At 43.1% G+C, this 27,385-nt stretch overlaps 1 protein-coding gene across 9 annotated transcripts in view; it reads left to right on the forward strand.

Annotated features, from left to right (window-relative positions):
- The window catches only part of CEP350 (centrosomal protein 350), a 54,176-nt gene extending 37,642 nt beyond the window's left edge, over positions 1 to 16,534 (forward strand). For 6 of the 9 annotated variants that reach the window (XM_073643271.1, XM_073643273.1, XM_073643277.1 and 3 more), the window contains exons 25-39: positions 160 to 247; positions 342 to 488; positions 647 to 804; positions 1,370 to 1,492; positions 1,725 to 1,918; positions 3,037 to 3,230; positions 3,727 to 3,874; positions 4,553 to 4,713; positions 9,491 to 9,618; positions 9,712 to 9,779; positions 9,869 to 11,130; positions 11,291 to 11,701; positions 11,785 to 11,931; positions 12,025 to 12,147; positions 14,865 to 16,534. In XM_073643271.1, coding sequence (XP_073499372.1) covers positions 160 to 247; positions 342 to 488; positions 647 to 804; positions 1,370 to 1,492; positions 1,725 to 1,918; positions 3,037 to 3,230; positions 3,727 to 3,874; positions 4,553 to 4,713; positions 9,491 to 9,618; positions 9,712 to 9,779; positions 9,869 to 11,130; positions 11,291 to 11,701; positions 11,785 to 11,931; positions 12,025 to 12,147; positions 14,865 to 15,029 — 3,517 coding nt within the window. In that variant the 3' untranslated portion in view covers positions 15,030 to 16,534. The remainder of the gene's footprint in view (positions 1 to 159; positions 248 to 341; positions 489 to 646; positions 805 to 1,369; positions 1,493 to 1,724; positions 1,919 to 3,036; positions 3,231 to 3,726; positions 3,875 to 4,552; positions 4,714 to 9,490; positions 9,619 to 9,711; positions 9,780 to 9,868; positions 11,131 to 11,290; positions 11,702 to 11,784; positions 11,932 to 12,024; positions 12,148 to 14,864) is intronic. The other 3 variants (XM_073643275.1, XM_073643276.1, XM_073643278.1) reach the window with 2 other exon arrangements.
- Positions 16,535 to 27,385: the final 10,851 nt, after the last annotated feature.

The following is a 27,385-nucleotide window of genomic DNA, read 5'->3' on the forward strand; positions in this document are numbered from 1 at the left end:
ATCAGAGGCCATTTAGTGATGGGGCATTATCTATGACCTCTTTATAAATTGCGTCTACTTCTGTCCTACTGTACTTCTTCATCCTCCATGGACCACATTCATTGAATTGTAAGCTTTATAACAATCCCGTAACCTGAAATCTAATGCTTCTATGTGCAGGCGTCTCCGTGATAAAGGGGAGGATGATAAAATGCCGCCGTTGAGAAAGCGGCAGCGCGGTCTTCTGCTGAGACTTCAGCAGGAACAGGTATGGCCGGTATTTAGTTGTAGATTGCCATTATTGTTGATTTGTTTGTTTCGCTTCAATATTTCGTTTTTTACATGTTAAATATCCTCTTCAGGCTGAAATCAAACGATTACAGGAAGCAAATAAAGCAGCTCGCAGAGAGAGGCAGCTGATCCTAAAACAGCAGGAGGAGATTCAGCGGATCCAGAACAGCACCCTGAGGATACAGGAGAAACTCAAGTCTGCAGAAAACGGGCAGCTGGTGAGTTCTCTCTGTTTTTATGTACTTGCTTTTTCTGTGTGTAGCCCATTTTTAGTGATTTATATTTTTTTGCTGATTATAATTTAAAAATTAAATAATTGAAAAAAAAAGTATGAGACACAAATTATGCTAAAATGTTACACGTTAATATTACACAGGAGCAACCGAGTGAGGCTGATGTTCAGCCCAGTCCATTAACCAGCCATGATCCCTCTGAAGCCGAGAGCCGCAGTCCATCCCCAGTGTCAGTCTCTGGGAGTGAAACCAGCAGCATCATGCAAAAACTCCGCAAAATGCACGGCCACATGGATGCCAAGTAAGTATATTTTCTTCTTTGCATACACTGTAGAATGTGCATTAGTGTCAGCGCTTTTGTTGCAAGATATGAAGTAGGTCCATTCCCTGTATGCGCTTTGCATTTCAGTTACATTTCTGTGTTCAGCCATTCATTTTCCTGTTTCACAATTGTAGTTCACAGCATCATGTTGTATTTTCCAGCTTTCATCTCAGTCCGATGTCCTTTTTTTGTGCTGCATTTCCAGTGCTTTAAAATTTTTCCCTTTTTAGACCTTGGGCCAAGAGGAAATTTTTTAAGAGTACCCCTTCATCATTAAAATGTTCCTAATTTATATTAAAAAAAAGTCACACCTGACCCTCTTATCTTTCTTTCTTAGTACCAATATCTTCCCCTATTAAGCAATATATATATATATTATTTATTTTTATTTTTTTTGCATCTTCCGTGGCTCTCTCAATTGCACTCTGCTTGCCATCCTCCAGGATCCCTACTATGGTCCTCCTGCGGCTTTTTTGGCTTTCCACTCTGTTAGTCTGTCTCGCTCTTTCGTCTCCTTGGTAAACTCTCACTCCTTTTCTTGTAGAGACATCTGCCCTGTTCACTGCTTCTTCTCTGTCTTTACGCCCCAGCACTGGGCCTCTCTCAGTGTGTGCTTTCCCAAACTTCACCCCAAATTCCAGCTCTATATCTGCCGCCATCTGCTCAGGTAACAGCACCTCTCCCTCTACTCTCTGCACCGTGTGAGGGGGGGTAGGGAGGTGCTATAATGAAGATGATGAATCCTGGGGGGCATGACAGTGTGCTGTCGGGTGGGGCTAGTGAAAGCCGCGCATGCAACGTTGTCTCCTCCCTCCTCTGCTTGCCGTCCCCTCATCCTTCCCTTTTCTGAGTGAGTTGTGCTGCAGTGAGGTGAAGATCTAATGTAAACTTGCCCCCAGATTCCTAACAAAGCGAGAACAGCAGCTGGTGCAGAGGAGGTTACATGCACAGGAGCTCCTGGAGTGGAAAAGGAGATTGGACGCTGAAGAACTGGAAATTAGGCAAATTGAGAAGCAGGCTCTAGCGGCATGGGACAACCAAAGTGGAAAAACTAAGGGACAAAGCACCGAGGATCCACAAACTGTCATAGAAGGTGAGGACCTTGAAAAGATTCACCACATTAAAATAAAAATATTTGAAGTTATTCCTGCTAGTTCCTTTTGCTTTTTTTTATGCCATTTAGTTTAAAATTGGATTTTTTGAGGTTTTCTCCCATGTTTCTCTGGTTTAATATAATATCTATATATTATCTACACATGGAGATAAAGACCATGCTCATTGTATAGTCATTAGCCCTGGAGGTACCAGATGACTTCCAGAGTATGCTACTTAAAAGCCAGCAGCTTCCTCAATGTGGAATTGGTCGGGGTGTGTTTGATGTGACCCTCTCTGGATGACAGCTAAAATAAAGTGCCAGGGGCACTAGGAAGGTGTCGTACCTCTTTGGCTCCTGTAACGGTCAGCGTGTTCGCTATCGCTTCAATGAGGGACACGGGGAACCATGGGTGCATGCTGCTGCCACCACACTAAAGGCTCATTCAGACATCTGCTGCAGTCGGTCTGAGCACGGACCGCTAATGCTTGGACTGGCTGCCAGGGCTGTAGAGTCGGAATCTGTGTCCATTTTGGTGGAGTCGGTATAAAATGGACCGACTCCAACTCCTAAAATATATAATAAATTGGGTACAGAAGTTCAATGCAGTTTGTGGGGAACATATTTTTCATAAGAATTTGGGAAAGTTACGAAATGTCCTATAAATGTCTGTCCTATTCCTGATCTAAGGGTCTAGACTTTTAGCTGAGATGAATCTGTGCTACAGTAAATTTATCACTTACACATGAGCCGTGTATGAGGGAGTCGGAGTCGTGGAGTCGGTGACATGGAAATTGAGGAGTCGGAGTTGGAGTCGGAGGTTTGGCTTACCGACTCCACAGCCCTGCTGGCTGCTGCTCTTCTCACCTGAGCTTGACAGCTACATATATTTCTATGAATCTGTTACCCTGGGGTCGGGAAACCCGCGGCCAGTCCGTGCATCGCGATCTAATTTTAGACCAATTTGCATGGACGTCTAAATAAGCTTTAAGAACAAAAGGCAGCTCCTCCTCCTCAGCAGGTTACACCGACCTACTGTAATCCATTTTAGCTTGGTGTCAGCCACATGCTTGCCAATTGAATTTAATAAGCCAACAATCCTTGCCTTTTCTTTTCAGACAAGAGACACAAGGAAGGCTCCTCAGCCCCACCAAGTCCAACTATCCAGACACGGACCTCCCTGAGTCCTCCTCCAGAATATTTATCTTCTGAGAGCATTGAGCCATCAACCATTGCTGAACAAATTCACGAGGAGAGCGGAGAACACGGTAGCATCTCTGAAGATTTGGCTGTATCTGGACCCAGCAAAGTGGTACATATTTTATGCTAGTATTGTGAACTTGGTCAGTCCTACGCATGATGATTTTGGTAGAAAGTAGCACATGCGATTATTGCTTTACCCATACATATTCTGACAGTGTCTCAAATGAGGGACGAAGCCCTGGATGAATCTCATCCTATAGTGGGAGCTGTGCAGTTCAGACCCTGCACTTTACTACATCATCTGCTTTCCCATATACCACATTAGTATGTTGTTCTGCAGCTCCCAGTGTGGTTGAAACACTTATCAGCCGGCCCATTGTGATAACTCCTGGCTGCTTTTCTTTATATGTTGTTTGCCCCATGCCAACTGGCACAGTAAACCAATTGTATTCTTCACAATCCAGCAGGAGAGCTCATTCATGCTACGTTCAGAGACAATTGACTTGCTTATGCCAATTTCTGGACACTATGACTTTACTTGACCGAAAAGTCCTTAAACTTTTCTATTTGTAACACAATAAGGTGAAACGTGTATATTGTTATAGTCTCCTCCAAGAAGCAGCAAGTCACCAGCAGAATTGGAATCCAGCAAGGAAAGTGTAAAGAGCGGACGTCAGAAAATCCACATTACCCTAAGACCTCACCAACTCTCTCACACATGGTCTGAAGAATCATTGTCCATGACACATTCAGGTAAATGGAGTGAAGTTGTTGTTGAGGTTGATGCACAAAACATATTAATTCTGGGAGTTACTGTTATTTAATGCTTTTCTTTAGCTGAGGATGACATTGGAATGAATATCGGAGCCAGCAGCCTTTCGGCCATCCATTATAAAGGATTGTACTGACACTTACATCCTCACCAATCCTCTTGCCCTACGCTGTCCATGCACATTCAGTCAGGCCAAGCATCCATCTTCATGGGAGAATGGAAGATGACTTCCAGCTGAATATCATTTAGTAAAAAGTTATCTATTGTGAACAGGCAATCTACAGCAACATATTTCTTATTATATTACAGCTGGGTAGGCACATACCTGTATATTGGCTTTTTTCAAACACCTGCTACCTACATTAAATCTCAAAAGACTATAATGGATTGGACAAAATGTTCATGTTAATTTTTAGTAATAAGAAGGTTGCTTCTTCTTTAGAGAATAAATTACATCCATTAATTACAAATGATGGCTGCTTTGTTGGAAAGTATATTCATGTGCTCTTATGGCACACCATGATTGACATTAAAGGTTTACATAGTTCTAAAGAGAGGGAAAAGTCCATATTTAAATGTAAATGTGTACATAGTATGTATAACATTTAGTGGATAGATATTTTATATAATGCTTTGTCTGCATTTCGCATATTTCTCAGAGGCTACATCTGATCAAAGTGACATTGAAGGCCGCATACGTGCACTAAAGGAAGAGCTTAAAAAACGTAAATCTGTGGTAGAGAATCTCAAAAGAGAGCAAAGGAGAAGACAAAAAGAACGATTGCGAGCGCAGGAGGCCATATTGCTTCAGCAACTTCAGGTAATAATAGCGTACTTTATAGATTGTTAAATACAGGATGTTCGTTTTCTCATACTTGTTTACATAAATATTATTGTATCAGTTTTGTCAACTGAAAAAAATGTAAAGGCCCTAAACGATACATAGATGTGAATTTATTATATATCTTTGCCTTGAAGTTACACACCAGAGCATAATGCATTACTTCTGAGAAATTCTAAGGACACGTACCCTTGTGATTTCTGTATGTGGCCAAATACTACCCCAACCCCTTCCCACAAATGGATGTATTTGTACTTAACCCCTTAGTGAACGGACCAATTTTTTTAAATCCGACCAGTGTCACTTTATGTAGTAATAACTCTGGAATGCTTCAACATATCCCATTGATTTTGAGACTCTTTTTTTTTTTTTTGTGACACATGATACTTTATAATAATGGTAAATTTAGGTTGATATGTTTTTTGCGTTTATTTATAAAAATATCAGAAATTTAGAAAAAAAAAAAAAGTTTTCAAAATTTCAATTTTCAAACTATCCCTTAAATCCCAATAGTCCTACCACACAAATACATTAACAACATTTTGCTCATGTCTGCTTTACATCAGCACCATTTGTAAAGTGTTGTTTTATTTTGTTAGCATTTTAAAAGGTTTAAAAATGTAGCAGTAATTTTTCATTTTTTCAAGGAAATTTACAAAAAGTATTTTTATAGGGACCTGTTCAGTTTTGAAGTCACTTTTGGCATCCTATATGTTGGAAACCACCCAAAAGTGATACCATTTTAAAAACTGCACCCCTCAACATATTTAAAATTGCTTTCAGGTAGTTCATTAACCCTTCTGGTTCTTTTCAGGAAGTAATGGCAAGTGGCATGACAGGAATGAAAAAGTTTATATTTTTTACCACCTAAATGTTGATAACTTCTGGTCACTATAACCGGCAGACTCTTGACGGCAGAATCTAAGGGGTTGAACGTCCATGGTCGGTGCCAACACTGATCGTGGTTGATACAGCAAGTTGTCAGCTATAATGTACAGGTGACAGTTACAGGATTGTCACCTGTCGGGGAACACTAGTCTCTTATATTGCAGGTCAGTAAAAAGACGTCTATTGGTCACTAAGGGGCTATTGAAAGTTAGTGACGTTATAATCGGACTAACCTACAGAGTAAAGTTGACACTTTATTTTTGTAGATTTGTGTAGCATAGTAAATAGTGTAAAATGCAAAAAAAACACAGCAGAATTGTTGTTTTGTTTATACTACTCCAATTATAGAGTTGTTTAGTTTTTAAAAAGTTAAGTGTACCCCAAAATGATTCCACTGATTAATATACCTTATTCAGAAAAGAACAAGACCTCATTCGCCTACGTTGCTGAAAAAAAAAAAAAAAAAAGCTGAATAAAATGGTTTGTCATAAAACTCAAAATTGGCTTTGACTGTAAGTGGTTAACCCCTTTAAAGCCCATGACGTACTAATACGCGTCTGTGCCCTGGGCTTTAAGAGCCTGACCCGTATTAGTACGTCATGGCGATCGCACGTGCTCACAGGCTGTGTGGGCGCGATCGCCGCCGGGTGTCAGCTGATTGTCACAGCTGACACCCGATACTATGTGCAGGGAGCGGTCCTGCACCGCTCCCAGCACATTAACCCCCGCAGTGCTGCGATCGAAGTCGATCGCAGCATTGCGGAGGCAAGGGGAGGTGATCGCCGATACTCACCTCCTCTTCCGGCATCCAGCGCTGTCTGCCGCGGCTTCCCGGGTGTTGCCATGACGACCCGATGTCGTCATGACAACATCCGGGTCACCAGACAGCAGGAAGATTGTTTTGACATGCGCAGTGCATCTCCAAACAATCTTCTCCCTGTCCAGCGCTGACAGCCTGCATGGCACAGGGATGGTGCTGCATTCCTGTGCCATGCAGGCGATCAGAATAAAAAAAGTGAAAGTCCCATAGTGGGACAAAGTAAAAAAGTAAAAAAACTGTCTGAAACTGGAAAAAAAAATTAAAAAAAAATTGTAAAAATATTTAAAAAGAAAAAATAAATAATCCACTAAAAATAAAAATATAATGTACCCATCAATAAATATTATTATGAAAAAACAAACAAACAATAAAAGTACACATATTTGGTATCGCCGCGTCCATAACGACCTGACCTAGAAAACTGTTCCACTAGTTAACCCCTTCAGTGAACACTGTAAAAAAACAAAGCAAAAAACAATGCTTTATCATACCGCCAAACAAAAAATGGAATAACACGCGATCAAAAAGACGAATATAAATAAAAATGGTACCGCTGAAACGTCATCTCATCCCGCAAAAAACAAGCCGCCATACAGCTCCATCATCCGAAAAATCAAAAAGTTAGAGCTCTCAGCATAAAGCGATGCAAAAAAATAATTTTTTCTATAAAATAGCTTTTACTGTGTAAAAGCGCCAAAACATAGAAAAACTATATAAATGTGGTACCGCTGTAAACGTACTGACCTGAAAAATAAAGTTGCCTTATCAATTTTACCACTCGCGGAGTAGAATAAAAAAATGTAAAAAAAACACAATTCCTGAATTGTTGGTTTTTGTTTATTCTGTCTCCCAAAAATAGGAATAGAAAGCGATCAAAAAATGTCACGTGCCTGAAAATGGCACCAATAAAAACGTCAACTCATCCCGCAAAAAACAAGCAGTCACATAACTGTCGGCCAAAATATGGCGATGCAAAAACTAGATTTTACAAAATGTGTCTTTTAGTGTGTGACAGCTGTCAATCATAAAAACCCGATATGATTCTGGTATCGCTGTAATCGCACCGACCCGAAGAATAATGTAATCTCATCACTTATACCGCATGAGGAACAGCGTAAAAAATAAACGCTAGGGCTGGGGTTGGGGTTGTGCTAATGTTAGGGTTGGGGTTGTTTTTTTTTTTCCAATGTAAAAAAAAAAAAAAAGATGACTATCTGGCGACTAGTGTTGAGCGCAAGTGCTCGCTACTTGAGTTTGCATCGGGTGCTCGGGTATGCACTGAGTATCGCGGGTGCTCGAGTCTCCGCCCCATATGCTTCGCGGCCAAAAAAAACTCGCGGGGATTGCCTGCCATGCACGAGCGATCTCCGCATGTTTTTTTTGGGTGTCTAATAACCGTGAAACATGCGGGCGGGGACTCGAGCATTTCACTTGAGCACCCATGATACATGGTGCATACCTGAGTACCCGATGCAAACTCAAGTAGCGAGCACTTGCGCTCAAGAGTAATGACAACTTATTCAATATGATGACCTAATGTTATCAAATTCTGTGTCGTACCTCTGGGTTCAAAATGTTCGCTATACCCCTTAATAAAATCCTTGAGGGGTATAGTTTCCAAAATGGGGTCACTTGTGGGGGAGCTCCACTGTTTAGGCACATCAGGGGCTCTCCAAACGCGACATGGTGTCCGCTAACAAATTGAATAGAAAATCGGCTCAAATTGTTAGCGGACACCATGTTGCGTTTGGAGAGCCCCTGATGTGCCTAAACAGTGGAGCTCCCCCACAAGTGACCCCATTTTGGAAACTAGACCCCCCAAGGCACCTATCTAGATGCATAGTGAGCACTTGGAACCCTCAGGTGCTTCAAAAATTGATTCGTAAAAATGAAAAAGTGGAAAAAAAAATACTTTTTCATTTTTACGAATCAATTTGTGAAGCACCTAGGGGTTCCAAGTTCTCACTATGCATCTAGATAGGTTCCTTGGGGGGTCTAGTTTCCAAAATGGGGTCACTTGTGGGGGGTTTCCACTGTTTAGGCACATCAGGGGCTCTCCAAACGCAACATGGCGTCCGCTAATTATTCAAGCAAATTTTACAATCAAAAAGTCAAATGGCGCTCCTTCCCTTCCGAGCCCTGCCGTGCGCCCAAACAGTGTTTTTTCCCCAAATATTGGGTATCTGCGTGCCCAGGGGAAATTGCACAACAAATTTTGGGGTCCATTTTTTCCTGTTACCCCTGCGAAAATAAAAAATATTGGGTCTAAAGTAACATTTTTGTGAAAAAAGTTAAATGTTCATTTTTTTCTTCCACATTCCAAAAATTCCTGTGAAGCACCTGAAGGGTTAATAAAGTTCTTGAATGTGGTTTTGAGCACCTTGAGGGGTGCAGTTTTTAGAATGGTGTCACTTTTGGGTATTTTCTGTCATAAAGACCCCTCAAAGTGACTTCAAATGTGATGTGGTCCCTAAAAAAATGGTTTTGTAAATTTTGTTGGAAAAATGAGAAATCGCTGGTCAACTTTTAACCCTTATAGCTCCCTAACAAAAAAAAATGTTGGTTCCAAAATTGTGCTGATGTAAAGTAGACATGTGGGAAATGTTATTTATTAACTCTTTTGTGTGACGTATCTCTCTGATTTAAGGGCATAAAAATTCAAATTTTGAAAATTGCAAAATTTTCGCCAAATTTCCATTTTTTTCACAAATAAATGCAAGTGATATCGAAGAAATTTTACCACAATCATGAAGTACAATATGTCACGAAAAAACAATCTCAGAATCAGGGGGATCCGTTGAAATGTTCCAGAGTAATTACCTCACAAATTGACAGTGGTCAGAATTGTAAAAATTGGCCTGGTCATTAACATGCAAACCTCCTTGGGTTGTAAAGGGGTTAATACCAACAGTTGTGATTTTTACAATGTTTTTTTTTTATCTTGGTAGAGAATAAGATTGTATTTATTTTTACCTAATGTGCAGTCGCAATAATTGTCTGTGATCTTGCAAACTGTTTTATTCCCCTTTTCATTCCAACTATTTTTAGTCATATGATGAGTACATCCAGAAGACACAAGCAGAACTGAGTGATGAACAAGGCACAGTACCCAGCATTAAAAGTGTCCAAAAATTATCCAGAGAGGCAGTCCCCATCCGATCTGATTCCTTCCAGAGGTACAGTGATTCTTAGATTTCAGTCCTGTCATATGGTCTGTTTGTGTTTTATTATTCCTCATTTCATTAACACAACTTGCTAACCTTCCTTAGGACTGACAGCACAACGTCCTATAAAGCTGAGAGTGTGCATGTAACTGAGGTCAGCGCCAAGTCTGATGGTAAGAAGTGCTCTGTGTATGAAGTGGAGTTTTCATGTGTATGGTCATGTTTTGTTTTGTTTTTCTATAATCTGTTTTGTTTCATTCAGCAGAAAGCACGAGTCCTGAAAAATCACTGGCCAGTGGAAAAGAAGCTGTGTCTGAGAGTATGCATGATAAATCTGTCCCTTTCACAACCAGAGAAGATTCCCCAAGTGCTGGTCCTCCTTCTCCCACAGTCAGGGAGCCGTTATTGTCTGCACATGATAGTCCAGTTTCAAGCATCCAGTCGGAGATCCCTGAAGACATGCTGGACACGCACAGCAATAGATCTGTTTCGCCGCTTCCGGCTTTAGACCTAAAACTAAGGAGTGAAACCCCTGAAGAGAATGTTTCCCCTCGCAGAGATCACTCTTACTCTGAAGATTTTGAGAGCTCCACAGCCTTTAAGTATTCAATGTCTGAAACTCCTCGGGAAGAATTAGATGTTTCATACTCTACTACGCCAGGGAGGGATATACCTGTCGAAGGGTTTTATGAAAAAGATGATGAACATAGTGAGTTTAAAACACCAAGCCCTAACTTTCAAGCAATCGCAGAATTGAAGCCTCCCTCACATGACATTCAGCTCTCCAGTGAAATTAGTGACCCACTTACAGAATTCAGGCTAGGAGACCGGGTCCTGGTGAGCGGAGTGCAGCCTGGCACACTTCGTTTTAAAGGGGAGACGTTGTTTGCAGATGGTGTGTGGGCTGGGGTGGAGCTTGACAAAGCAGAAGGTAATAATGATGGTTCCCTCGAAGGCAATCGTTATTTTGTTTGTTCACCACTACATGGAATATTTGCGCCACCTCAAAAGATTGCATTGCTCTCACTGAAGGAACATATGCCACCACTAGAAGTCGAAAATAATGTGGAAATCTCCCATGAACCCAAGGAACAAATTGATGACAGAACTCCTTTAATTGAGGACTTTGAATTAAAAGGTCCAGAAAGGACATCTTCAAAAAGCACAGATTCTAGTGTTTCCGAGTGGCACATGACATTGATAGAGCAAGAGTTGCAGGCGGGTACATCCACAGACGCCCCCATTCTTGACGAGGAAAATCAGAGGCCAAAAACACCTCTGCTAGAGCTGACTGAAGATCATAGTGAGGACAGATTGAATAAGCAAGCACCTGAAGTAAGCACACTGTCCGATAGTCTTCTACAAGCCTGCCTGAAGGATACAGTTTCTTACCTACAAAGTATACGCCGAGAGAGGGCACAGAAAATAAAACAAAGCAATCGGGAACTGCGTAGCATTGAAGCCATTAGTGACCTGCACAAAGAGGGAGGAAATGTCCTTAAGGAGGATGAATACCAAGAGCTGGTGAGTAGTTAGGAAAGTTTATGGGATACAAATTTTGCATAATGGTTAATGGTCTTTGACAACGTGTTCATTAGAGCACAGAATACTGGGGAATTGTTTTCTAAGTTACTCCCTGTATTACTGCTTATAGTAAAATGTCTCTCACTTTTTTTATTAATAGGATTCTTTACATGAGGCATTTGGTGAAGATGAAGTGAAAGGATTTGAGCCAAGCCGTAGCATCCTCTCCATCCTTGGGGATGAACCAGATTGGTTTGATGAGGATTTTGGATTGAGTAGCCGTAAAAGTCAACAGTTTGAATTGGAACGAGCTCTCTCCTCTGGTCCTGTATCAGAGCCAAATACATTAGCACCTCGCCTTGAACCATCACCAAAGTCTGTTCAGCCAGTGCCCCCACCAGAGCTCATCTTTGCTGTTCCTCATACCGTGGCAGAGGTGGAGCAGCTGGTGGAGGTGGCAGTGGATAAGTTGTGGGATTGGAAGCAGCTGAATGGAAACCTTCAGGAGATCCGAAACACTTTCATTTGCAACAAGGAGGACGAGAGCCCTGCGTACAGTGCCTACAAAGAAGTATGGCAATGCATTTCATTTCCAGCTCAGTGTGTCGTTTCTATCATTTATACGTTTGCTAATTTTCTTTTCATCCTCTGTAGATGTTGTTTGACTTGACTTTACACATATTTGAGGAAATATGTTCTCCAGACCCACGAGGATCTCAGCCTTCTTGGAAGAAACCACTAAGGGTAACTCCGTCCTATTCACGTCGCGTGAAAGATCACCGTAACATGAAGGAAGTGAAGGTAATGTGCTGCATCTGCGAATTGTCTAATTTTGTTTTAATTGTATCTTTCTTTGTCCTGTATACAAACAGTTGCATTTTTTTTCTTCTTTAGTCTTTTTTAACCAGTGAAGTTCTTAATCTCCTGAGCCTAAGAAAAGAGCATAATTATAAAACAGACTGGCAGAGGATGATGAAGTTTGGAAGGAAAAAGAGAGACAGAGTGGATCATATATTGGTAAAGTACTAAATATAGTTTGTTTAGCTGCAAGTTCATGTCCACAAATCACTAGAATGAAGTGACCGAGGAATCTTTTGCAATTTTTCTAAAGTATCTGATAAAGATAGTTTTTTTTGTTTTTGTTTTTGTTTTTCCCCTTGGCACTTTTGTGAACCATAGACACAGCCTCCCCTACAAATCAGAAATTGATTGCATTTCCTTGCAATATGTTGCTTGTTTTATTTTAATTAAAACCCTTAAAGTTGTTGTCCCTACTTTGATATTAAAGGGAATCGATCAGCTGGTTTTTACTATGTAATCTGACAGCAGCATAATGTAGGGGCAGAGACCCTGATTCCAGCAATGTGTCACTTAGTTTACTGGATGCACCAGTTGTGATAGAATCACAGTTTTCTCTGCTCTTTTCGCTGGGCTCGGGCAGCTGGGCTCTGTAACCCCTCCCTCAACAGATTTGTACACCGCTTCTAATCAGTAGCGGGGGTATGGTTGGACCAGGAAACACGAGGCGCCTAGTCCTCTGGTGATCTCCTGCGGATAAATCACTGATTTTATTGAAACTACAAAACACAGCCCAGCAAATGACACATCGTGATTACATAGCAAAAACCTGCTGACAGATTTTGCTCTTAGGATAGGGCATCAGTATCAGATTGGTGGACATCCTACACCCGGCATTTCCACAGATCAGCTTCTGCTTGACCACATTCACAATTGGTTGTGATGAGCAGGGTGACATTTACTATATTAATGTTGCACGACTTTAAGTTACTGTGCCATCAGTTCTCTAGTCGTGGTTCACAGAGCTGGAAAGTTTCGGCAGCTGTCTTTAAGGGGCAAGTCCAGCTCTTATCACTTCCACATCAGGAGGTGAGCGGGGACAGTGATGCCACGTCTACAGACATCTGCTTAGGCGTGAGCAATTGTTATTGTGCACTTTATATACAGCTCCATATATAGGGTTAATGTTAAAACATGGCTCCTTTTTTCCAGAAACCGTGACACTTTTTTGAATAAGTTGCAAAACCAGATAGTACAAGTAATTGGGGTTCAACTGCAATAGCAGCGACATCTCATGGACAATTTTTCTACTGTTTCTGGTAAAAATGCAAAAGGGCATCTTTTTCCTTTACTGGTTCTAAAAGATGGTAGCCACACAACCTAATTGGTAATTTTAATCTTGTTAGAAAGATTTTTGTTAAATAATATCCACTTTTTTCGTTACATGAGTATATGTGGACTATGACCATAAGAAACTACCTGCAACAAACTCTGGGAGACGGACTGATCCCATTACAGGAGATGATACAAAGATAATTGCTACATCCTATAAAGTAACACAGATTATCCAGCGTGATGTACATTCTTTTTTTTTTCACCAGTCATGGATAATTTGTACCATTCCTTTTATCCGTCTATAAAACATAATTCAGATGAAGGCGAATTAGGTCATTTTGAAGCAATTACATCTACCACCTAATATACACCTTAGTCACAGTAATAAATGCCATTAAGTGTTTGCATTAGTTAAGATAAAAGGGAGTGTCTGATCTAAAAAAAAAAATATATATATTTTCATAAGGCATGGATGCTCTTAAAATAAATGGTAGTATATTCCTTTTCCAGCGCCCATGCGGGTCCAGCCCAGGCCGCTCTGGATACAGCGCCTGCTCTGTTCATAAGTCACAGGACTACTGCTGCAGCTTGTGATTGACTGCAGTGGTCATATGACTAGAAGAGCACTTCATCTGATGTTTCTTTGATGATGCGCTCTTCTAGTCACCTGACCACTGCAGCCGATCACAGGCTACCATAGGTCTGTCCTTGAATAAGACTGCACAGTATGATGACAGATTTGCTTCATAGGGCCTATGCTCCTCAGATGAATGAACTAATTTCTGCGCAGAATCTCCTAACGATCTAATATTTTGGAAGTCTGAGTAGTCACTGTTTTTAAGGCCTCATTCAAACGTCTGTTTTTCGTGTGAAAAAAACAGATGGCACTCATATTTACAATCGTGAATGGGATCATTCATATTTCTGTGATTTTCCACAGAGCAAGAGGTCCATGCAAAATCGCAGAGGCCTATCTGATTTTGATCCGAGTGTGATATCAGAATTGGCAATGCAGCTTTATGAGTCCGTTAAAAAAAATCGCACAGCACTCGGATGGCATCTGAGTGCAGTCTGATTTTCGCATACTGTTACATATGAAAAGAATACAGATTTTTTTTTTTCCCCCCTTTTCATGTACATGGAAAACTGATGACACTCAGACCAAAAATCACTAATGAAACTCGGTCAGTTTTTCTCATACATGGAAAAAAACTGATGTGTGAATGAGGCCTAACTATGTAGATGTTGTAGCTGCTGGCTGTAAACAGCCAAGATAGAGGTTTCTCTCATCCTGGCCGTTGCATCACTGCAGAGAACCCCTGCGATGATTGCTCTGCTTCTGAAACTGTACGTCAAGGTGTGTTAACTTCTCTAGCACTTTAACATGCAGCAAGGGATTAAAGCTTCTGTTCAGTATCCAGCTCTTTAATATCCGCTCTTGCATTTGGTCACAAAACGCATGTGCAAGACCTGACAGCATAGTGTCCTGCTGTTATTATGATTTACTTCGGTACGGTTCATATTAAAATCTAGGTAAAGCGGATGGTACATGAGTTCTGCAAAATGCATTTTCCTGCTAACTGAATTTTTCTCCTTGACAGGTACAAGAGCTGCACGAGGAGGAGGCGCAGTGGGTGAACTATGACGAGGATGAGCTGTTTGTGAAAATGCAGTTGGCTGATGGAATATTTGAGGCCTTAATACGTGATACCATACAGGTTCTCCAGGGCATCCAAAGCAAGAACAACCAAGCCCCCAATGTGTGAATACAAAGTGGCCAGGTTTTGATGGCCACACTTACTGCTGATGCACCAGTTCCCCTTGCACAAGGGGGTGAAGACACCGGGCTGTGCTGTTCCTGCAAGAACGAGCCAGGCCTAGAAGTGTTAACCTTCTTCTCTGATCAGAGAAAGTGAAATAACAAGGAGGACTGCAACCAGACCTCCCGTAACTAGAAAGTTTTGGACTTGATAATACTTTTCTTATTGTTGGTTTGGACTTGATTTTAAATTATTTATGAATTTTCAAGGATCAGAAACGGTAGAGACTTCTTCAGCCTCTTACTGTGACACTTTACCTGTTTGGTCTTAAAGGCCATGTACAGTGCAAGCAGATTGTAGTGACCATCAGCGAGCTGAACGTAGCGTGAGCGACTTACCAGATATCAGCGCATAAGGGTGTGATACTGATAAACCGTGTAACCTGACATGGGTGTGTAAAGCTGCCTCATCAAGTGTCCTTACCTACTTTCTTGCAATACTTGAATTGTTGGGTGTACAGTACGATGAATGGGTGATAGCAGTCTCCCCAGTTCAGAACTTTGGCATCAGAAAGAAGTTTCTTCAAATACATGTATTACTTGTAGGATGATTGTGTAAGCTTATTTATCATTAAGCAGATATAAAAAAAGGGTGTATCCTCCAGGATGAAGATAATGTGAAATATTTAGCATTAATCCCCTACCATTGTACAAGCAGCTCAGTAGCAATGAAACTATTGGGCCGTAGTTACAGTATATTTAGTTACTCATTACGTTCCCTCTTATTTATATGCTGCTCTGCATGACCGAGGATAATGTAATCCAGAGGAACGCTTCACGATTTCCCTAAAACGCCAATCATGTCTTTCTACTTTCCATGCACGATGTGTTAAAGTGTCTCTTTAGGACATATTTAGTCTATTGCTGCTGTCACAGGAAGTAGACACGATTTGTCCAAAAATCACTTAATGCAGCGCTCCCCTACAGGACCTTTCCCGAAATACACTGAACTGAAGGCGAGGAGAAGAAATCAGATGATCTGCACCGTGGGAGACCTGAGCAGGTCATTAGTGGCTCCATGTGAAACGCTCTGGACCATGGCCAAAGAACTGAGCTCACTTTTATTTTGACAGTATTAAGCCTTTCCTTGTAGCAAGTTCTAGGCAACCGAAAAAGTATCGCCAAGGAAAAAGGATTGTAATAAATCCTTTACAGTCTCAGCACATTGAGCACTGTATGCACAACATCCGGGGCTGTCATCTAATGACTCTGCAGATGCTATGAACATGCGGCACATTGCGACCTGCGACATCGGGCTGCATCGTTGTTAACTTCTCATTCTCTGTAGCAGCGGAGCTACATGCACTTGCATCAGCTCAGGGGCCACTTGTACCTGTCACCCAAAAATGCTGCATTGTACAGTCCCTTGCTTTGTATAGCCTTGTGAATAACCTGCAGGAAAATGTACAGTAACAAAAACTAAAGCTGTAAATAAATAATGATTTATACACCTTTTTGGCTTTGGTTGTGACTCTGGGTGCGGTTCTGTCTTGTCTTTTAAGAGTCATTGGTAATAATACTGGAGCAACATGGATTTGCTTCATATGTTTAAGCTGCCTACACCCAGTCCATTGCAGATTTAATTACTAAGGATATTAACTTTCATTAGTTCAGGTCTAGGTAATGTTATCGTCTGACGCTAAAACCCTGCTCGGCACAGTGTTTGGATGCCAACGAGCTGTTTGGACAGCAAAACTCTTAATATCTCAATGTACGTTACCAGGAGAAACATCAGATTTGTACAATCCAAGAAATGTTTTATTGTAATCTTTATAGAGCTGACATGCAACATTTCTTGCTCCAAAAGGAGAAATGCAACCAATAAACTTACAAAAGTCCAAAAATAAGTGTCCAGATATTCACAAGTATACATTGGAGCAGACCCTCACATCGCTATAATAAAGGATGCACTAAAATGTCTTGGATCCAAAATATCAAACGATTTAGAAAACCAACATGTTCCTAGTGAAGAAAAGCTTCTTTCCTACATGACTTCCTCCATTCATTCAGGGCCAATGAATTTTCAGCCTGGTTATTATTTTCCTTCCTGCATTGCCATGCAATGTTTAGAGGATTTCTTACAATATTGTGACCACAGGGGCCACCAAGATCCTAAGAATCTGCTTTCCCCTATTAAGAAGCAAGCAATACCATCCCACCGTGTATCCAGTGACTCTCGTATTGTTTTGTTGAGCATGCCAAAGTGCGCCTGTTAGGCAGTCACTTCATAAGAGTCACCAGCATCTTTCCATAGCATTATTAGAAGTAAATTAAAAAATGGCTTGCTTATTGTTAATGGCCACGAGATTGTGCAGAACCGCTACGTGCGACGTTGGCTTTAGGGCAAGCCCAAACTGAGCCTCCAAATTATTATTATTATTTATTATTATAGCGCCATTTATTCCATGGCCCTTTACATGTGAAAAGGGGTATAATACAAGAACAGTTACAATAATCTTGAACACAATGTGACAGTGACTGGTACAGGAGGAGCGAGGACCCTGCCCGCGAGGGCTCACAATCTACAAGGGATGGGTGAGGATAAAGTAGGTGAGGGTACAGCTGGTCGTGCAGCGGTATGGTGGAGCGGTGGTTACTGCAGGTTGTAGACTTGTCGGAAGAGGTGGGTCTTCAGGTTCCTTTTGAAGGTTTCCACGGTAGGCGAGAGCCTGATACATTGGGGTAGAGAGTTCCAGAGTAGAGGGGAAGCACGGGGGAAATCTTGAATGCGATTGTGGGAGGAGGAGGTAAGAGGGGAATAGAGAAGGAGATCTTGTGAGGATCGGAGGTTGCGTGTGGGTATGTAACGGGAGACTAGGTCAGAGATATATGGAGGAGACAGGTTGTGAATGGCTTTGTATGTCATGGTTAGGGTTTTGAACTGGAGTCTCTGAGCAATGGGGAGCGAGTGAAGAGATTGACAGAGAGGAGAGGCCGGGGAATAGCGGGGGGACAGGTGGATTAGTCGGGCAGCAGAGTTTAGGATAGATTGGAGGGGTGTTAGAGGGGAGGCCACAGAGCAGGAGGTTGCAGTAGTCAAGGCGGGAGATGATGAGGGCGTGCACTAGGGTTTTTGCAGATTCGTGGTTGAGGAATGTGCGCATCCGGGAGATATTTTTGAGTTGGAGTCGGCAGGAAGTGGAAAGGGCTTGGATATGTGGTTTGAAGGAGAGATCAGAGTCCAGGGTTACCCCAAGGCAGCGAGCTTGAGGGACTGGGGAGAGTGGGCAGCCATTGACGTTGATAGATAGGTCAGTTGGGGGGGTTGAATGAGATGGCGGAAAGATGATGAATTCTGTTTTGTCCATGTTAAGTTTTAGAAATCTGGCACAGAAGAAGGATGAAATAGCGGACAGACATTGTGGGATTTTTGTTAGTAAGGAGGAGATGTCGGGTCCAGAGAGGTAGACCTCAAATGAAAACCACAGCGACCATTAGCCTTTGCTGTTTTGTAATTCTTCAACAATCAATCCTGTGATATTGTGGGGGAAGAGCTGTTTCACCTACAAAAAATCTGCATGGTCATTACAATTGGTCGAGAGGTTTTGCTGGTGAAATGCTGTTAACGTACAAAATCAAGTGCATGTTTAATGAGCAAATAGAAAACCCCAGCAGCTGTGGTTTTCGGCTTCCTGACAACCTGGCCCCTCTGTTTAGCTTTTTCCTAACCCTCGCTTTAATAGGGGTTGTATTTCAATTACAGCTTATTACCCATCTTCAGGACAGGCAATAAAGGTCTGATCACTGAGCGCCAACCGTTCTAAAGAATGAGGGCTCTTCATCCGCTGTTTGCTTGGCATGGTGGTCACACATGCACGCTGCCTATCATTTCATAGTTTAGGGGACTTACTCGAGCCCCCTATACACATTGGATGGCTGTCTCTTCCATACACAGGTGCGCTCATGTGTTCTCTATGAGAAAGTCGCTGACAGACATTTCTGCCTACGGCTTATCTCCAGGAGAACAAAGCGATCAGAAGTCTGAAATCATTCAGACATGCCTCATTGTCATCTCCCCTGACAATCGGTTGTTTGGCTTTCGCTTCGCCCCCATAGATGACTGTCGACTGAACCTGTTGATATCGGCGACTGTGGCCGACAGTTTAATGTGTACTAGGGGCTTAAAATAGCCAATTACTGATTCCGTTTATCTCAGTTGTCCCCTTGGACAGGAGAGAGGGGGTGCATAGAGCAGCTCCATTCAAATGGGGGGGGGGGGGGGGGGGGTCATATGGCCCCATCTCATAATCGGTGTGACCTCTAGTTTTCAGACACACAATGCCTATTCAATGGACAGATAACTTGTAATTGTGGGACAACCACTTGTTATGCATTCATTTGACCTAGAATTTATATATTTTCCCCCTCTCCCATGACAGCACCACCTGAGAGAGGGTATCCGCCCACCAAGGACAGGAACCTACTGAATAAAAAGGCGGTACCTCTCCTCCGCATCAGTTTTGGTTCCTGTCCTTGATGGGAGCCTCACCAGGTGGTACCTCACGTACCTGGACTATGGATTCCGGAGTCGGTGCGGCCTGGAGGCCGTGGAAGCAGCAGATGGTCCCTGTTCTCAGCCCATCTGGCTGCTGCCCGGGTCTGCGTGTGGGGAGGGGGTGCTGCCTTTTGGAACCCTCCCTGCGTGCGCCGGGTCCTGCGGCCGGGTCTGCGCCTCACAAGACGAGACTGAGCGCGCCGGCTGGCAGGTCTTCCGGGCTGCGCACATGGGGGTCGCATCGCACCCTGTGACGGAGCGCGCCGGAAGTCCGGGCTGCGCACGCGCGGGGTGCTGACGCGTCCTATCACGGAGTGCGACAGAAGCCAGGTCTGCGCATGCGCGAGTGGGAAGCCGTCATCCCGCTGCAAGCGCGCCGGGTGCCGTTGGGCTGCGCACGCGCAGAAGGAGAGTGGATCTGCGGTGTAGTGCGCCAGCTGGCTAAGTTTAAAAAAAATATATATATATAATAATTAAAGGGAATGAGTGAGCACGCTGCCGGAAGGGGAGGAGCCTAAAGGAGGTGGAGCCCTACTGCTTTTTAAGGATGGGGAGCAATCAAGATGGCGGTGTCTGCATCCCCGCCATAATGAATGAGGAGCCGCAGTCACCTGGGCAGCAGCTGTCACCGCCGCAGGAGGTACAGCAGCAGCCACAGCCGTCAAGACAGCGCAAGCAACTGGAACATCGAGAATCTTCCCATCGACAAAGTCACAGCAGTGGAGGGCGTGCGAGTTCCGGCAAAACCGGTCAGAAAAGACTTCCTCAGTCCACCTCCACCAGATGGGAGCCCTCATGTGAATGGCAACCACCGCCTCCGGTACTCTAGTCTGAACGGCAGTGTGGTGAGTGATCTTCGTGAAAGTCTCACCCTGAGTAATGTGCTCTTCTCTGTTTTCCTCTTTTTTCTCCTTTCATTTCTGGGGTCAGGAGGCGAAGAAGTGTAGTGCTAAAAGTAAAAACAAGGAGTGAGCTTTATGCAAAATCGGTCTTCCCACCTCCTATGCCAAAAACCTATGATCGGACTGTATTCAGAAAACCATTGCAGAGGAGTCCCCCAGGTTTTCTTTGGAATTAAAGAATCTAATCCAGACAGAGGTCAGGGATTCTTTAAGAGGCTTAACCTCACGCAAGAAGAAGAAGCAAAAACTAGTTTCTTCAGAATCAGAGGAATCGGTAGAGTCCCGTTTTACAAGAGAACTGTCTTCCTCCTCATCATCGTCGGAGTCTTCGGATGATGATGGGGGGGCCGACCTTGTTTTTCGGTAGATAATACTGAGAGACTAGTTAAAGCCGTCAGAGTGACCATGGGTATTACCGATACCAAAGTGCCCAGAACAGTCCAGGATGTTATGTTCGGGGGCTTGGACCAGAGGAAGAGACGCACATTCCCGGTTAATGACAGGATTAAATCTCTTCTAGAAAGGGAATGGAAAAAAACGGAGAGGAAGGGTCAGCTGCCTTCCTCCTCCAAGCGGAGATACCCCTTTGAGGATGAGGATGCGGCTAAATGGGATAAAACCCCTAAGATTGATGTGGCCATGGCAAAATCCTCAAAAAAATCCACTCTGCCCTTTGAGGATTTAGGAGCCTTAAAAGACCCGCTGGCTAAAAAAGCGGAGTCTTTCCTTAAACAAGCCTGGGAGTCGTCAGCAGGGGCCCTTAAACCGGCAGTGGCAGCCACCTGCACCACTAGATCTATGATGATCTGGCTTCAACAATTGGAAGACCAGATTAGGGGGAATGTGTCGAGGGAGAAAATTCTATCGGACCTTCCTCTTGTGCAGGGGGCGGCTGCATTCCTGGCAGATTCAGTTAGGCTGGCTGCCCGGTCTGCAAATCTCTCTAATGCAGCCCGTAGGGCTTTATGACTCAAGAGCTGGCCAGGGGATGTGCAATCAAAGACTAAACTATGCTCAATCCCTTGTGAGGGGGACTTCCTGTTCGGCAAAGGTCTAGATGACATCCTAGATAAAGCCGCAGACAAAAAACATGGATTTCCCACAGTGTCTGGTTCCCGGTTTAACAGCTCCTTTCGGAAGAGAAAGTACAGCCGCAGTAAAGCTCCCAGAGACCAAGGTAGCTGGAAAGACAGAAAGCCGTATAGCAGAGGCTTCATGTTCGGAGGTCCCTCCTCCTAGAATAAGAAGGCCCCTAAGTGACAGTTCCCCCCAGGTAGGAGGAAGATTGTCCCACTTCCTGCCCGCCTGGAAGAATATTTCATCCAATTCTTGGATCTTAGGGATAGTCAGGAGGGGGCTCACATTGGAGTTCAAAAGCAGGCCCAAGAACACTGTCAAGATATCAGCCCCCAGGGGTCTAGCGGAGCAGATAGCCTTGCAGCAGGAAGTTCTCTGCTTGTGAAGGGGGTTCTGGTGGAAACACCTGCACCCGAGCAAGGAAGAGGATTCTATTCGACTCTCTTCCTAATAAAGAAGCCGGACGGCTCCTTCAGGACCATTGCCAACTTAAAGAGGCTGAACGACCATTTAATCTACAGGCCGTTCAAAATGGAAACCATAAAATCGGCCATAAGGATGTTATTTCCGAACTGTTATATGTGCGTCCTCGATCTGAAGGACGCCTACTACCACGTCCCGATCTTGCCAGATCATCAACAGTTTCTAAGAGTAGCTGTACAATTCGGCAGGCACGTAAGGCATTTTCAGTTCGCAGCTCTTCCCTTTGGCATTTCCATGGCGCCGAGAGTCTTCACAAAAATCATTCTGGAGGTCACAGCGCACTTGAGGGAAAGAGATATTTTGGTCATCCCTTATCTTGACGACTTCTTAGTAGTGGGCAGATCAAGTCAACTCTGTGCTCTAGCCCTGGCGGACGTCATAGCCAGTCTAAGACGCCTGAGTTGGCTGTTAAATTTAGAGAAGTCAAGGCTGGAACCAAAGAGGGTTCAGTCTTTCCTGGGTCTCATTCTGGACTCAGAAACCCAAACCTTTCTTCTGCCAGAGGAAAAGAAGCTGAAGATCAGATCCCTAATATCTCAGGTTATCAGCAATCCGACCATGACCCTGAGGAGTGCAATGTCTCTGTTGGGTACAATGACATATTGCATCCCGGCGGTTCAGTGGGCCCAGTACCATTCCAGATGCCTTCAACAGGAGATTCTGGCAGCGGACAGGCGGCTCAAAGGTCGCCTGAATGGGAAAATATCTCTTCCAGAGGTCGTGATCAACTCCCTGGACTGGTGGACATCTCCGGTCAACCTATCTTTGGGGGTTCCTTGGACCTTCCAGGTGTCGGATACAATTACAACAGACGCAAGTGCAGAAGGTTGGGGAGCTCACCTAAGGGATCGTTCTGTACAAGGCCTCTGGTCGGACAGCGAGACAAGTCTCTCTTCCAACATGAAAGAGCTGTTGGCAGCCAGAAACGCTCTAAAAGAATTCAGTTTTGTTCTTCAGGGTCTTCACATCCGGATAATGTCAGACAACAGATCAACAGTCGCCTACATCAATCATCAGGGGGGTACCAGGTCTCTCCCTCTGATGTTAGTAGCGGATCAGATCTTCAGGTTTGCCGAGAGTCAGCTGGTTCGCTCTCGGCGCTGCATATAAAAGGGGAAGAGAACATAAAGGCCGATTTCCTGAGTCGTCACATCTTAAAACAAGGAGAATGGGAGATGAATCCAGCCGTATTTTAGCAGATTGTGGGCTGGTGGGGACAGCCCCAGATAGGTCTGTTTGCAAACAGGCACAATCTAAAGACCGAAACCTTTTGCTCCCTGAATCCAAAAGAGGGGGCGTTTGCGGTGGACGCGCTGCAGATTCCGTGGGATTTTACTCTAGCCTATCCCTTTCCCCCTTTAGTACTGATCCCTACTATCCTGAGGAAGATCCGAGAGGAACGGGCGAGGGTTATATTGATCGCCCCGTTCTGGCCAAAGAGACCATGGTTCACTTGGATGAAGAGAATGTCCCAAGCAGATCCATGGGTTCTTCCGGACATCCCGGATCTCCTTAGGCAGGGCCCAGTCTGTCATCCCCAAAGAGCGGGCCTACATTTGACGGCCTGGATTTTGAGAGGTCGCTATTGACACAAAGGGGGTTTTCTCCGGATCTCGTTACTACCCTTCTGGCAAGTAGAAAGCCGATAACAACTAGGATCTATGGTAGAACCTGGGCTAAGTTCTTGTCTACCTCGGGTCAGTCCGCCAAAGGGAGGATTCCTATTGAGGCCATACTAGAATTCCTCCAGAAGGGGTTAAACATGGGACTAGCCACCAGTACTCTTAAGGTGCAGGTATCAGCTCTGGGGGCACTGTATAATTATGACTTGGTGGCAAATAGGTGGATCATTAGATTTATTAAAGCTTGTCATAGGTCAAGACCTATTCCTATTCCAAGGATGCCTCCTTGGGACCTTAATTTAGTTCTGGAGGCATTAACCAAACCTCCCTTCGAGCCCTTAGAGAAGGTTTCAGAAAAAAATTTAACTTTAAAGACTGCCCTACTGGTAGCCCTGACATCAGCTCGTAGAGTCAGTGACTTACATGCACTATCCGTTAACCATCCATTCACTCAAGTATGTACGGATAGAGTAATCTTAAGACCAGACCCGGCCTATCTTCCAAAGGTAGCCTCCAAGTTCCATAGGACGCAAGTAATCACTCTCCCTTCCTTCTATCCTAATCCTAGGGATTCTGAGGAACATAAGCTTCACACCTTAGATGTTAGGAGGGTGTTAGTCCAGTATTTGGAAGTGACAAAAGCCTGGAGGAAGAGCGACGCCTTATTTATATCCTTTCAGGGGGCTAGGAAAGGGCTTAAGGTTACAAGAGGGACCATAGCTAGATGGGTCAGGGATACTATTACTTTAGCATACTCTTCTAGCAATCTGCCGGTTCCAGAGAACCTGAAGGCCCACTCCACCAGAGCGGTAGCTGCTTCCTGGGCTGAGAAGGCGGATGTGCCCATCGACATCATATGTAAGGCGGCAACTTGGTCATCCCCCACTACATTTTACAAACATTACCGTCTTGACCTTTCCTCTTCTACTGATCTGTCTTTTGGTAGGAAGGTGTTGCAAGCGGTGATCCCTCCCTCTGGTATCTCTATAAATCTCTCAGGTGGTGCTGTCATGGGAGAGGGGGAAAAGATCCTAGTTACTTACCGGTAACGGGATTTTACAGAGCCCATGACAGCACTCTATTAATTCCCTCCCCTTTATCACTATGGTGTGCACTTTTTAAGGTGTTTAGTACAAATGTTGAGGTGGTGGTTATGTATTAACCTGTCTTCGGAGGCCCTCTCATGCTCTGAAACAAAACTGATGCAGAGGAGAGGTACCGCCTTTTTATTCAATAGGTTCCTGTCCTTGGTGGGCGGATACCCTCTCTCAGGTGGTGCGGTCATGGGCTCTGTAAAATCCCGTTACCGGTAAGTAACTAGGATCTTTTTTTACATCAGTTAGACTAGCTTCACATGGGCATTTGTTTCCATTTTAAACTGATCAGTTTTCTCTTTACAAAAAAAAACATAAAAACAGATGATTAAAAAGGAAAGCTTTCTGTTGAAATCTGTTTATAGTTCCATTGTTTGTCTTTTTTTAAATAAATGGCAGAAGTGACATTTCAACCATCCATTCAATTCAATGAGTTGTTGAGTGGACCGGTTATGTTACATTTTTCTTCTTAGGCCACGTTCAGTATTTGGTCAGTATTTTACATCAGTATTTATAAGCCAAAACCAGAAGTGGGTGATAAATACAGAAGTGGTGACGTGTTTCTATTATTCTTTTCCTGTGATTGTTCCACTTCTGATTCTGGCTTACAAATACTGAGGTAAAAATGTAAAATACCTACCAAAGACTGGATGTGTGAACATGGTCTGAAAATGAGAGAGGCTGAATGTAAAACTGCTAGTGTGAATCCAGACTTTAGGCCACGGCCCCACTATCAGTATTCGGTCAGTATTTTTTCTCAGGAGTGGGAGCCAAAACCTGGTGAGGAACAATCAGAGAAAAGGTATAATAGAAACAAGTCACCAATTCTGCATTTATCACCCACTCCTGGTTTTGGCTCCCACTCCCGAGAAACAATACTGACCAAATACTGACAGTGGGGCCGTGGCCTTAGCCAGTTTACTACAAATTTTAACTCTAGTAACCACAGACTGCAGATCTGTTATCTGCATGATGTCTATTTATGCTGCTAATTTATCACTACGTGATACTAACAAAAGTCACACATTTTTGTGCAAATACTAGCAACATTTCGCATTCATACGCCAACCAAGTACTTTTCTAAAAAGTGGGTGAGTTGGAATTAGCACAATGGGCAGGTTCCAATATATTCAGTTTAATTTACACCAGAAAGTTGTGCATATTATAGCAGAAATGTAACTTATTTGTTACAGAATGTTTTCCAACAAACCTAAATATTGTTCAGTTCAGCTTCCCCTTCTCTGTGCTAACAATATGTTCACAGTTTTGACTACAGGTGCAAGGTGACAGGTTCCCTTTAAGTTAGTGCATCATACTTCAGTGGACATCTAACCCCTTCCTGATCAGGTGATTTTTCTATTTTTGTACTTTTGTTTATTCCGCACCTTCTTTCAAGAGGTACAACTTTTTGATTTTTCTGTTAACTTTGAAGTTTTTTCTTTTTTTGCTGGACGAGTTGTAGTTTTGAATAATACCATTCATTTTACCATTCAATGTACTGGAAAAAGGAAAAGAAAATTCCAAGTGCTGTGAAATTCCACAATTTTTTGTTTTCATGGTATTTGTTGTTTGGTAAAAGTGACTTGTGAACATGATTCTCCACGACAGTACAGTTCCAACAATGAAGAATCCTGTTCACAAGTCACTTTTACCAAACAATGAATACCATACACAATTTTGTTTAAGTGGTAAAAAAAAAAAATCACTTAACATTTTCCGAGACCGGTAATGTTTTCAGTCAATGGAGCTGTGTGAGGGCTTGTTTTTTTGCGGGGAGAGCTAACCCTTTTTGGGGCTAGATATGCCGTTTTGATAGCTTCTTATTGCATTTTTTCAAGGAGCTGCTGTGACCCAAAAAGCACAATTCTGGTGTTTTGATCAGGTTCATTTTAAATTTTGATAGGCCAGACTTTTATAGATACCACATATGTTTTTTAATATAGAAAAAAAATGTAGGGGGGATTGATATGAACTTTTACATTTATTGTTACATTATTTAAATATTTATTTTATTTGTACCCTTAGAGAACTTGAACCTTCGATTGTGTGATCACTTTTACTGTACACTGCAGTATATATACAGTATTGTAGTATATAGTGAAAATCTCTGTTTCCTACAAACGTCAGCCACAGTTTGGTTTTCATAGGAGCATCGTCATGATACTCCTCCGTTGTAGAAAGACGTACCTAGTTGCAATCGCGCATCGAGGCTCTGATTAATACTGTCCGTCGTTTGGGCAGCAGGAATCTAGTGCCAATCTCCCTTTCATCAAAATCATCCCTATAGGTTTGATACTTATGTCTTTTTATTTAAAAAAATAAATAAATAAATTTAGGTTCAGATAGAGAGGCAACTTAGAAGTCCTGACAATACTTATTTAATAAAGAAAACAATTCTATTTATTGTTAAAAATGTGCTGGTTTTGGTTGAGCCTTCTAGGATTTCAGCATCATTCTGCAAAAATTAGCAGCAAGTTGTCAACAGGGAACGAGACACGGGGCTGTGTGTGACGTCGGCGGGTTAAGCTAATGTTGACACTGTGAGAAGATGAGAGAACTTTGCTCTGTTGGGGAATTGTTCATGTGGAAAAAGAGGCAACAAGCTCAAGAGCTACTCACCAGCCAAATTT

This window comes from Phyllobates terribilis, unplaced genomic scaffold, assembly GCF_046119375.1.
Source record: "Phyllobates terribilis strain yellow unplaced genomic scaffold, ASM4611937v1 Scaffold_8__6_contigs__length_399053987, whole genome shotgun sequence".
NCBI classification, from domain to species: domain Eukaryota; kingdom Metazoa; phylum Chordata; class Amphibia; order Anura; family Dendrobatidae; genus Phyllobates; species Phyllobates terribilis.